General features: G+C 41.2%; 1 protein-coding gene across 10 annotated transcripts in view; it reads left to right on the plus strand.

Annotated features, from left to right (window-relative positions):
• The window catches only part of MAP2K5 (mitogen-activated protein kinase kinase 5), a 209,842-nt gene that overhangs the window by 69,967 nt on the left and 126,662 nt on the right, over positions 1-13,213 (plus strand). For all 10 annotated transcript variants that reach the window (XR_006274573.1, XR_006274574.1, XM_043493329.1 and 7 more), the window contains 2 exons: positions 11,934-12,002; positions 12,094-12,175. Coding sequence is in view for 8 of the 10 variants with exons in the window: in XM_043493329.1 (XP_043349264.1) it covers positions 11,934-12,002; positions 12,094-12,175 (151 nt within the window). In the remaining 2 variants the exon portion in view is untranslated. The remainder of the gene's footprint in view (positions 1-11,933; positions 12,003-12,093; positions 12,176-13,213) is intronic.

The following is a 13,213-nucleotide window of genomic DNA, read 5'->3' on the forward strand; positions in this document are numbered from 1 at the left end:
CCGTTTTGTCACTAATTTGCTCTGTCACCTTGAGCAAGTCACTTACCTCTGACTCAGTTTCCCCATCTAAAAAATGAGGGCATTAAGACCTTTGTCTTAAGAATGTTGAGGATTGATCAGTGTAAAGCAGACGAATATTAGAGGACACTGTGATCTCTGTGAATTGAAAGGGCTACAAATGTGTAAAGTTATTCTTACATGAGTATATTTCTATTAAATGTAAATATTACATAATGATTTGGCAACCCAAGTTAACACTTGTAAAACCTGTTGATAAGGTGCTTTGTACTGGTGGATAGTCTTGAAAATTGCAAGTAGACTGAGTAGAAAAAAAATACATGTTGCAGACTGAATCTCTCAACACCATTAGAGTCTGTCATAAAAACTTTTCAGCTAGATAATGCATGGAGGATTTAATAGATTTCCTAATATTACTTATTTTTTAATTGGGGGAAAAATCCATCTAAGAGCAGATGAAAAATCCTAGCATTGTGTGTATTGTGGCTGATTGCCATTCTTCAGCTGTTTTAGTTTTTGCTGCTCTTAAACTAGCATTTAAATGGATCATTTGATTAATCATTTGTATCCTGACTATAATACTCCCAAATTTCCTTTGAGTTGTACATACTGTAAAAGACAATTATGTCGCCACAGATTAAATAAGTGAATTAAAACAGAATAGCAGCTTAATTTGACCTGTGATTTTACTCTCGTTCCCTTTAGTGGAACGTATGCCACTCCAGCAAATAGATGAAGTCATCCATGACAGCTTGTGATGAATTGCCGTATTTATACTGGATATTTTAATAGCCTCACACTAATTTAAATTGAGCACAGAGTAAATTATAATTCAGTCACTTGACTGCTTGTATTTAACTTGACAACTCATCCTTATTTGTCCTGGAGGTGTAGAGGAGAGCAGAGGAAATGTGCACAGGTATTTCTCTTTTAGATTTAACCCTTCCTTTTTGAAACGTTAAGTAGTCAAATTCTCATATGTTTTATGCTGCTTAGCATGTTTATAGGTTGCTTTATTTTAAGCAGGGGAGTTGATATTCTTAATACTACTATCATTACTGTGGCATTCTGTCATTCCATCAGGAGGGAAGGAGTATGTTGTGGTTCAGGGTGCAAGACTGATAGACAAGAGATCTAGGTTCAATGCAGATGTTACACAGAGTAGCTGTGTGACCTTACTGTATGTATACTCCAATTCAAAACCTGTGGCTGGCCCGTGTTAGTTGGCTTGGGCTGCAGGGCTGTAAAACTACAGTGTAGACAGGCTTAGAGTGAGGTAGAGTGAGGGGGTTTGTGTGTGTGTATTGCCTTCCTGCTTATTGCTCCCTCTTCTTATTTGTTTCCTGGTTCTTTCTCCCTGAATTCAGTGTTCCAGTTCCTTTCTCTCTGTGTGTGTGTGTTCATAGAGCCCTTCTGTGCCTCAGTTTCTCATCTGTAAAATGGGAATACTACTACTTTCCTACCATGGAGTGGCATGAGGCAGAATTTATTAATGCTTATGAGCTGCACAGATACTCCACTGTTAAGCACCATAGGTATGTCATTTAATAAAATGCCTCCTTCCCAGAACTCTCCTCTATAGCTCCAGTTGTGGATCATCATCTCTCCTAATTTCGGAAAAGCCGCAGTTGGGTCAGACACTTCTGATCCACCATTCCCACTCTGGCTTTGGCTTTTCTAGAAGGTAGATAGTTGCAATTAGCACCTGAGTTTTTTTCCCCATTTGTCAGGAATGACATGGTGTTAAATCATGTTTTTTTCTGCCTTGGGAAAAGTTAGTCCCAGCGTAAGGCGTTTTCTGTGTTAAAAGCTGTTTTGTTAATGCATATCTCATTACGCTTCGTTTTAGTTATTCAATTTGTGGTTACATATGGCAGTAAATTTGTGTAATAATTTAGGGTTGTACGCATAAAAAGTAAAACTGCAGTGGGCATAATATTAATACATGTAATTATAATATTGAACATTGGGATGGTTTTTGTTATTTTCTCAAGAAGATAGACATGTCATGACTCATTTTAGTTTTCAATATTTATATATTAAAAAAAGTTGAAAACACTTGATTATAGGAAAATGACAATAATGGAGAGTAGTATGCGTGAGGCATTAAGCAGTCAGAAGCAGTTGCGGATACCAGTCCAAACATTCTGTAGCAGAGGACCAACTTGATATAGTGGATAGACCAAGCCGCTTTCTCAAGTTTGAATGGATGTATCCAAAAGCTGAAAAGATGCTTTCTGTGCTTGATGATGATGCTAGACATTGATGCAATTATTTTCCCCAGTTTTCCCCCCACCCCATTTTGTCCTTGCTCATGTTCCTTTTGTGTATAGTTTCCTTGCAACAACTGGGGTTTGTTTGCAGATAGCAAATTTTAAGGTGGAAGAGGTCTATGTGGGATGGTATTTACCAGCGACCTGTCCTAAACTGGTTTTCCCAGGAAATTGCCAACCCTGCCACATGTTAAGGATTGACCCGCAACTGTTTCCTTGAAATCAGTTGAACTGTTCTGCTTCTATATGTGCTGAACGATGCTCAGTAAGTTCACAGCAAGTTCATTTATACTTGATGAATTTAACCTCTCTTTCTGCTCTCAATATGTCCAGGAGCAGGACACAATTTTTCCTTTCTTTGCCCCACCAGTCATTTCAGAGATGCTGCAAGGTTTATTTGCTGTGTGCAGAGTTTAAATTTCATTTTCTTTCAGCACATTCAAACCATGTGCATTGCAGTTGTGAAGGGTGTTGCCAGATCCTTATTTATTGCCTGTGTGTCAGTAGTAATGGGTGTGGGAAATTATGTCCTCTTGGTGTATTAAGCAGTGTCCCATCCCACATAGACCTCTTCCACCTTAAAATTTGCTATCTGCAAACAAAACCCAGTTGTTGCAAGGAAACTATGCACAAAAGGAGCATGAGCAAAGACGAAGAGAAAGCATTAGATGATCAAGATCAGGATCCTGACAAAAGGAAGAAAGGATAGGAGCAGAATACAGACCCTGGACTTCAAAAAAGCAGACTTTGACTACCTCATGGAACTGATGGGCAGGATCCCCGGGAGGCTAATTGAGGGGGAAAGGAGTCCAGTAGAGCTGGCTGTATTTTCAAGAAGACTTATTGAGAGCGCAGGAACAAACCATCCCGACGTGCAGAAAGAATAGTAAATATGGCAGGTGACCAAGATGAACAAAGAAATCTTCGGTGGGCTTAAACACAAAAAGAAAGCTTACAAGAAGTGGAAACTTGGACAGATTACTAGGGAGGGGCATAATGATATTGCTCGAGCATAGAGGGGTATAATCAGGAAGTCCAAAGCACAATTGGAGTTGCAGCTAGCAAGGGATGTGAAGGGTAACAAGAAGGGTTTCTACAAGTATGTTAGCAACAAGAAGAAAGTCCGGGAAAGTGTGGGACCCTTACTGAATGAGGGAGACAACCTAGTGACAGATGATGGTGAAAAAGCTGAAGTACTCAATGCTTTTTTTGCCTCGCTCTTCACAGACAAGGTCAGCTCCCAGACTGCTGCACTGGGCAGCACAGTATGGGGTGGAGGTGAGCAGCCCTCAGTGGTTAAAGAACAGGTTAAGGACTATTTAGAAAAGCTGGACATGCACAAGTCCATGGGGCTGGATCTAATGCATCCGAGAGGGCTGAGGGAGTTCGCTGATGTGATTGCAGATCCATTGGCCATTATCTTTGAAAACACATGGCGATCGGGGGAGGTCCCAGATGATTGGAAAAAGGCAAATAGAGTGCTCATTTTTTAAAAAGGGAAGGAGGAGAATCCGGGGAACTACAGACCAGTCAGTCTCGTCTCAGTCCCTGGAAAAATCATGGAGCAGGTCCTCAAGGAATCCATTTTGAAGCACTTGGAGGAGAGGAAGGTGATCAGGAACGGTCAGCATGGATTCACCAAGGGCAAGTCATGCCTGACCAATCTGATTGCCTTCTATGATGAGATAACTGGCTCTGTGGATATGGGGAAAATGGTGGACGTGATACACCTTGACTTTAGCAAATCTTTTGATATGGTCTCCCACAGTATTCTTGCCAGCAAGTTAAAAAAGTATGGTTTGGATGAATGGACTATAAGGTGGTTAGAAAGCTGGCTAGATCGTCGGGCTCAATGGGTAGTGACCGACGGCTCCATGGCTAGTTGGCAGCCGGTATCAAACGAGTGCCCCAGGGGTCGATCTTGGGGCTGGTTTTGTTCAACATCTTCATGAATGATCTGGATGATGGGATGGATTGCAGCCTCAGCAAGTTCGGGGATGACACTAAGCTGGGAGAGAGTGAGTTGCTCTTGAGGGTAGGGATAGGGTCCAGAGTGACCTAGACAAATTGGAAGATTGAGCCAAAAGAAATCTGATGAGGTTCAAAAAGGACACATGCAGAGTCCTGCACTTAAGATGGAACAATCCCATGCACTGCTATAGGCTGGGGACTGACTGGCTAAGCAGCAGTTCTGCAGAAAAGGACCTGGGAATTACAGTGGATGAGAAGCTGGATATGAGTCGACAGTGTGCCCTTGTTGCCAAAAAGCGTAATGGTATATTGGGCTGCATTAGTAGGAGCATTGCCAGCAGATCGAGGAAAGTGTTATTTCCCTCCATTCAGCACTGGTGAGGCCACATCTGGAGTATTACACCCAATTTTTGGGCCCCCCACTACAGAAAGGATGTGGACTAATTGGAGAGAGTCCAGCGGAGGGCAACAAAAATGATTTGGGGGCTCGGACACATAATTTAAGAGGAGAGTCTGAGAGAACTGGGCTTATTTAGTCTGCAGAAGAGAAGAAAGGGGGGATTTGATAGCAGACTTCAGCTACCCGAAGGGGGGTTCCAAAGAGGATGGAGCTCGGCTGTTCTCAGTGGTGGCAGATGACAGAACAAGGAGCAATGGTTTCAAGTTGCAGTGGGGGAGGTCTAGGTTGGATATTAGGAAACACTATTTCACTAGGTTTCAGAGTAGCAGCCGTGTTAGTCTATATCTGCAAAAAGAAAAGGAGTACTTGTGGCACCTTAGAGACTAACAAATGTATTTGCTCAAATAAATTTGTTAGTCTCTAAGGTGCCACAAGTACTCCTTTTCTTTCTAAGGAGATGGTGAAATCTCCATTCTTAGAGTTTTTAAGGCTTGGCTTGACAAAGCCCTGGCTGGGATAGTTTAGTTGAGGTCTCTCCCAACCCTAATCATCTATGATTCTGATTCTTTGTTTGGATTTAGGGGAGGACATGCAGCCTTTTCCCCCCCACTTTTGGCCCAATTACAGTGCTGAAAGTCCTAAATAGCATGGGGTTATTCAGATGATAAATTAGGGTTAAACATATGGGTCTCTTTAGATTTTCTAAAGTCATGCCAACCAGCTTCAGCTCAGATACAATGGAACCCTGCTGGTCAATAGAGCCAGTTCTATGTGTTTGGATACAGTTAGCAGTGACCTCGCTAATAATGTGGAAAATGCAACATTTACTGTGGCTCCTATGTATTGGCTGCCTAATCTGGGGTTTCCTGGCAATGCATTCAGGACTGTCACAGCAGAGCTGGCATGTAACTTTGTAACTTTTTTCTTTTAGGTTCCCCATTCATCATTTATTTATTTGGAGTACATGGGGATGAAGCACATACAGAAGTTGTAGGGTTATCCCTCTGCAGGTCATCTTTAACATTAGAATGCAGAGTCTGTATGTAATTATAATTTAATTCAAAACAATGGGAGACCTTTCTTGCCAGGTCCTGGGTGATTGGATACTGGTGCTGTATTTGACACCAACCATGCTAACTAGTCAGTGCTTAGGTCAGTGAAAGCTTTAGTGAAGAGAGCAGAGACTTTTTATTGTCCGTAGTATGTAATAAAAAATTAATCTTTATATTTTGAAGTAGGATTAAATTAAATTAATATGTTAATGGGTAAAACTGCTATAGTGTTCCAGCAAATTATTTTAAGTTTTTCAGACTGAAAAATGTAAGTGAATATTGCTGGCAAATGACTATTGATCTAGAGAAGTGTGTTAAATATTTCTTGGCAGCCCTATATTAGTTACAATTTAGTGAGAGCTTTTATAAAGAACCCTAAAGCAAACTCTTGATAGAAACTATGCTTTTTTCTTTTAGATGGACATCAATACTGTAAAATGTATGTTTGTAAATGGTCTCTCTTATTTTGTTTCTCAGCAGTATATGCAACACATAATTTGTGTTCTGTTAATTCTGCAAAAGTATTGCTTCTGCTCTATAGTTCTAACTCTAAGATAGCAAGTGGGTGGGGAAGTAAGGATAACATGCATTTAGTGTCAATCAATTTCAGATGTATTAGTGTAGCATCTTAGTAATTAACCATAATGCTCAACAAAACTAGCACAAATATTTAAGTCATCACAATATAAAAGATAAAATATCAGGTTCAATTCTTCTCCTAAATTCAAATGACACATTTAAAACACCGCATAAAATAATAAACAACATGAAATTACAAAAGCTGAGACTAAGTTGACCCGTTTAGGCCACAAAGAAAATTAACTTCTCGCAATTCTTTCCTTGTTTTTGCCACCACTAAGGCAAATAGAGCAATTGCCTATATAACTGACCTATTCATGTTACATAACAAATCTTCTAATTTTTGAACCAATGGTGCAAAAGGCTACTGTGCCAAGACTGAAGATAGCTATTTATTTCTCCAAAGACAATAAAAGTTACAAAATAGTTAGTAGTATGGCAAATCTTCAACCTGGCTGGGCCCTCATGGGTCATAAATGGTTATGCCTTTCATTGCTTCCCTTTCATAGATGCTGACTGCATTGTCTGAAAATGGAGAGCCATAAAGGCACTCCTTAGCTTTTGCTGCTTATTCAGAATTTCCAAGGTATTACTTGAATTTATAGATGGTCTTTAAATGCGGGAGTCAGGGAGACATATTGGTTGTGTTAACATCTGCCATATTCAATCGTTCTCGTATACCTTCAGCGCTGAATTTAATTCAGATGTTCGTGATTTTACTTAAATTCCTGACCAAACGGAGTTCCAAAACCGCCCAAGAATGAAGTTCCCCATGAACTTGCAAGAGCCAGGGAAGCTTTAAATTTTACACTATTAGGCTGTTACTCCAGACATGAGCTTGGTACATGATGTCAATTCATATTGTTCTTGGAATATGTGTCCGTGTGGACTTCCACTGTAGGTACACACATGCACAAGTTAGTCTTTTGAATAGCCTTGTCGTTTGGGGCTGTGCATGTACCCTGTGCCTCCTTACGCTCCTATACAAAGATGTAAAGGGTGAGTCAGCCATGGACCTCCTTTGGTTCCCTCTTACTCCCTATGGTTGAGAGAAGGAAGCTGGTGTCTGACCCACTAGTTCCTAGATTTGGCTAAATTTCTCGAACTCTTCAATAAAACCCCCACGACTCTTCTGATGCATTGACATATGACTTCTGTGAATGATATTGACCCATCTGGACTGAATATTCACGGGTCATACCTCCTGTACAGTCCCACTCAATGTGGCAGATTTGAAACCTGTGGGTTTTAAGCCCTGCCCCTTCTGCAGTGAACTGAATTTCACTGAAAGATGGGAATAGCAGTGCTCTTTTCGCTTAGGAGTGTCACATGCACTGAGCATATACAGTGCCTTTCATTCTCCCCAAGAATGCATCGGTTGTGAGACCTGTGGCTGAAGCTTCATCTCCTGGAGCAATATTCAAAGGTTTCTTCAGGTCCTGAGGAAACTAGCTCCAGAGTGCTGATAGTGAACAAGCCAGTTTTATTAAGCAACCCCAAAGATCAGCACAGAGAAGGCAGCATCGAGGCGAGACCTGGCAATGGCACAGACGCCTCTGGCACCAAAGCTGACTCCACCAGTGCTGTGGACACCTCCAATACCTTATTCTGGCATGAGAGAGGTTGCTCCAAATACAGAGATAGGCATTCCAGGCAGAACTCCAGCATCTTCCCACAAAGACTGACCATCTAAGGATAAAACTACCATGCCCAGATGGTGTTGAGAGCTGGTGATGAGCAGCTTGTAACACAGAGGAGGACTCCTTGGGCACTGACCCAGGCCATTAGTAAAAACTCTGGTACGGAGTGTGACTCATGTCTTGGTGCTGCCCTTAGAAGAGGTCCATTCAATCTCTCAGTCTCCAGCACATATGTTCCTTCCACTTTTTAAGCAGAGAATTCTCTCCTCTGAGATCTGTGGCCAACCTCACAAGAAGGTCTGTCTGCTCTGCTGACAGGGCTCAGTGGTCATTTGGTCAGGAACAGCTTTGGACTGACCAAAGCCAATCATATGACATGCCACTGTGTCCCTTTTGGACTTATTGGGGTCTCCCATCCCAGACCTCTAGGAGCTGGTCCACATGACATTCAAGGAAGAGGAAGAGATCATTCTCTCCATCAGCTTCTCTGGACAGACCACCTATGCCAGACTTCCAAGGGAAAAAAATACCCAGGGGCAGAACAACTACAACAGAATCCTCTTTTGCCACTGAAGGACCAGTCATTGTCATTGCCCAATGAGGCCATGTCTTTGGCACTATATCTGGTGCCAGATGACTTCCAGTCATTCTAAGAACTCCTTATGAGAATTGCTAAGATTCGGGCAATAGAGACTTCCTATCATATATGTGAGAAAGCTTATAGGCCTTTCGATAGTTTGGCAGCTCCTGGGGCAGCCAGAATCATCATGATCATAAATGGGGAACTGTTGGAGCTGGCCATGTGGCAGATGCCAGCCATAATAACACTCACTGAAACATGGGTAGAGAAGCAGCACCAACTAGAGTTGGATGAATAACTGTTTTTTCAGTTTGTTGGCAGTTCTGAAAAATAAAAAAAAATTGATTTGTGAAACCAGTTGGGTTTTTTCAGCATTTTCAGTGAATCAAAGATGGAAATTTTTTTGTCTGGGATGTTGCCCCAGGTCCTGCAGGACCACACTTGGTGGTTGGACCCAGAGTATGTCCAGAAAGGGCTTTCCTTCTTGATCCCACTCCCTGATGATAACACTCATCACAGACACTTCAGAGACAGGTTAGGGTGCCTATCTGGATCATCTGCAGATGCAGGGGACCTGGTCTCAGGATGATTTGAAGCTGCATCTGAATGTCCTAGAGCTGAGGGTCATCCAGTGGCCTGCATTGTCGTAGAATTGGACAGCCAACACGTCCTTAATATACTGCATATACAAGCAAGGAGGCACTTGCCTTTCCCCTTCATGCGGAAAAGCCATTAGACTATGCACTTGGTGTCCTCACCAGGGGCTAACCCTATTGGCTCTAATTCTTCCAGGAGCCAGCTACCACCTGACAGACTTTTCAACCCAGCATATGGTAACCAACCACAAGTGGTGACTGCAGATGTCCATCACAGTGCCCATATTTTGCCATTGGGGTATTCCCATGATAGAACTGTTTGCCTCTGAAGACATTCTCAAGTGCCCATATTTCTGTTCCAGAGGAGGGATGAACCTGTGTTTTTTGCCAGACATCTTCCTGCGATGGTGATCACCGGGCCTCCTATACATCTCTCCCGTAACTCCCCTGTTCTCCAGGGTGAAATTAAAAGTCAGGCAGTTGATCCGAAGAGCTCCCTTCTGCCTGAGGCAGTTTTGGCTCTGCTCTCTTGCCCGTGTTTATTCAGGCTCCCATCCATCTCCCATTCTGCCTGGATGTAATATCTCAAAACCACTGCCAGATATTGCGCTCAAACCATGCACCTGACGGTGTGGATGTTGGCTGATTGAACACTGCTGACAGATTGTTCTCAACAAATTCAAGAAATCCTCATGCAGAGCAGGAAGCCATCTATTAAAGATCCACTCCTCCAAATGGAAATGAATCTCCATATGAGCACTCCAACGTAATCTGGAGCCAGCAGAGGCTCTGAAACTCAGGATCCTCAGTTACAAGCTGCACTTGAAACAAGCTGCATTTGCACTTAGTGTTTCCATCTTGCAGCTATTTTGGAATGCCCGCTCCAATATAGTCATACTCATCTTCTCACATCCAACAGTACTGAGATTCCTTTAAGGACTTCCTGCTTACTTACCCACCTGTTAGAGACCTGCCTTCTACATGGACTCTCAACATTGTCCTCCTAACATTTATGGAGTCTCTGTTAGAGCTGTTATTGGATTGTTTGATTCATCACTTTACTCTTATGACAGTCTTTCTGGTTGTCATCATCTCAGTTTGGAGGGTCTGCAAGCTCCAAGCCATTATGACCAGACCTCCCTACGTAGCTTTTCACAGGGACAAAAAAAACACATACTAAATTCATCCCTAAGGTCGTCTTGGAGCTTCACCTGAAGTAGTCAATTAACTTACCCATTTTCTTCCTAAAGCCCCATTCAATGCCAGAAGAGAAGAAGCTACTTTGGACATTTCCAGAGCCTTGCTCTGTTATCACAAGACCAAAATGTTTAATCTTCCTCCTCATGTTTTTTTTGCTGTATCCAGCTGGTTCAAAAGACAAACCATCTCATCAACGAAAATCTCTAAGTGGATCAGTCAGAGCATCTCCTGTTATCAGTTAGCTGGTGAGTCTCTCCAGGCATCAGGGCATGCTCCACCAGGGCATATATAGTGTCTTTGTCTTTGTGCTTCAGAACAAGTATCTGAGATTTGCAAAGCAGCAATATGGAGCAAGCCATTGATATTTGTTAAACTTTACACCCTTGTCGTGATGGTTAGTACTGATGCCAGATTTGAGAGAGCTGTACTTCAATCGCTAGCTGACTAATGCAGCTGGCGCTCTTCATTCTCACCGTCCAGGAGTACTGTTTGCCAGTCCTGTACAGTAGGATCCATACTGACACATACTTGGAGACAGTGGTAACTGTGGTTCTTTCAGATGTTGTAGTCAGTGCAGATCCCACGACCAGTCCTCCATCCCTGCTTTTTGGAGTCCTCAGCAACATGGTCTTTAAATTGTGAGGGACCTGGGGGAGAGTCATTGCCCCTTATCCTTTGTACTGGAGCACAAGAAGGCACAGGACACATGCACAGCCCCTGACATACGCCACTATTCAAAATACTTGGGCCTCATGTGCATGGGGCACATGCACTCCTACAGTAGTATCCACACTGACTTGTGCTGGAGAATTCGCTTAAATGCTACAGGAGTTGCTTAGAATGTGTGAAGTGTCTTGGCTACATTCTGCAGAGTTTATCGGGGTCCAGAGTTCTAGGTGTTTCATGGCCAGCCACAGCTGAAAAGTGCTCACGCCAAGGCTGGAAATCAGTTGACCTGAGCTCTGTCTATGCACTTACCACAGATTTGATTGACATTGTCTTTCTGTGCTCCAGCTTCCCTGTCTGTAAAATGAGGATAGCATTTTTCAGGTGTGGTTGAATATATGTAGAAGTGCTGTAGTATCCTTGAGTTAAAGATGCCTTTTTAAGTGCAAAGTATTAGGCCAAGGGTTTTCAAATTAGGGGTCATGACCCCTCGAGGGTCATGAGGTTATTACATGGGGGTCATGAGCTGTCAACCTCCACCCCCAAACCCTGCTTCACCTCCATTATTTATAATAGTGTTTAATATAAAAAAATTGTTTTAATTTATCAGGGGGGGTTGCACTCAGAGGCTTGCTGTGTGAAAGGGGTCACCAATACAAAAGTTTAAGAACCACTGTGCTAGGTGGTGCTGCCTAATACTGTTAGGGTAAATTATTCCTCCTATTCCTTAGGGAATGTGTGTGGCCGAAGTAGGTTCTATAGTCAGTTTAACCTGTGACTAGCTTTTGAAAGTAATTAATTCTGTCCTTTGGCCTCCAGTTTCCTTTCTCTGCCATTTCTGGCTCCCACATTCTCTTTCACATACAGACTATCCATATATGCTGTTGATTTTAATTCGATACAATTTACTTGTATTTTATTTCAGAACAGATAATGTTTCTAATGTTTATATTTTTAGCTCATACCTTTAGATATTACACTGGAACTCCAAAAGCAGATTATGTCGGAATTAGAAATCCTTTATAAGGTATTCTTTTTATAACACTTACTTTTAATTATGTTTGTCTGTAGTCTTTATGCAGAGGCTTTTTTGAATAGGTTCTTTTTTCTTTTTACAGTGTGACTCATCTTATATCATAGGATTTTATGGCGCTTTTTTTGTAGAAAACAGAATTTCACTGTGTACAGAATTCATGGATGGTGAGTTGACTATTTTGTGTACTCTTAATTGTAAAAAAAAATAAAATAAATAAATAAATAAATAAATTTAAAGATATATACTTCCAATGTGTTGGAGAATATGATCATTTTAAAAAGGATGTTAGAATTACCACTTTACATTAAATATTTCATTATACACAATATTTTTCTGAATGTAATTTCATTTACTTTTATTGAAAATATAAATAGAACAGAAATAAGTGCTAGTTTAATCTGTATTTTGATATTTGATTCTTCCATGCAATCTGTCTTCACTGACAAAACAGCTGTTCTTTTCTTTTAATGTTTCAATAGCCAAAACAGATTTTCTTTTAAAGAAATCTATTAACCCAATGTCCTATGTGTTTTCAGTGAAAATTGGTTCGTAATTGCAAGATAACAAATTATTTTCCAACACAGCTGTTTAGCTCTGCTGCACTCAGTTTCCTTTGGAGTGTATCCTTATTTTTTCCAATCTGAATCTCTTTTAGGCCTATAGTACACCCTACCCTGTGATCTGGTTCCAGTGTCATTCTGGAGATTTATTAGCACTTTTACCTTGAAATTTTGTGCTTTGAGATCCTTGGATAAAAGGCACTTTCAACAAGCAAAGTAATCTTATTAAAGCGATTTATAATCATTGCTATCCTGTCTATCAAGTCTGAGAGTCTCTCTTGCATGACAGATGCAGTCTTCCAGTGTCTGGTGCATGAAAACTCAAACATTTTCCAGGATTCTAGTCTTAGTTTTATGTTGTCATTACATCGCTGAAGCAATAATCTGTGATGCTCTATGAATTTCTCATGAGCCAGCATTTTCTGTCATAGCTAGGTTTTTTTTTTTACTAAGTTGGATATGAAGAAATAGAAGTCTTGCAAGAAATTTATAATATAAATAGTCATGCAAAGATGGCTCTCTCATAGGAAGTTTACATAAAACAGATGTGTGTCAACGACTATTGTTGGCTACCTTCTTTTCTTTCTTCCGTTGAGGATCGCAAATAAAGTCTTTCAGAATTTTTTATATATTTCTGCTCAT

This window comes from Dermochelys coriacea, chromosome 10 (genome assembly GCF_009764565.3).
Source record: "Dermochelys coriacea isolate rDerCor1 chromosome 10, rDerCor1.pri.v4, whole genome shotgun sequence".
NCBI classification, from domain to species: Eukaryota; Metazoa; Chordata; order Testudines; family Dermochelyidae; genus Dermochelys; species Dermochelys coriacea.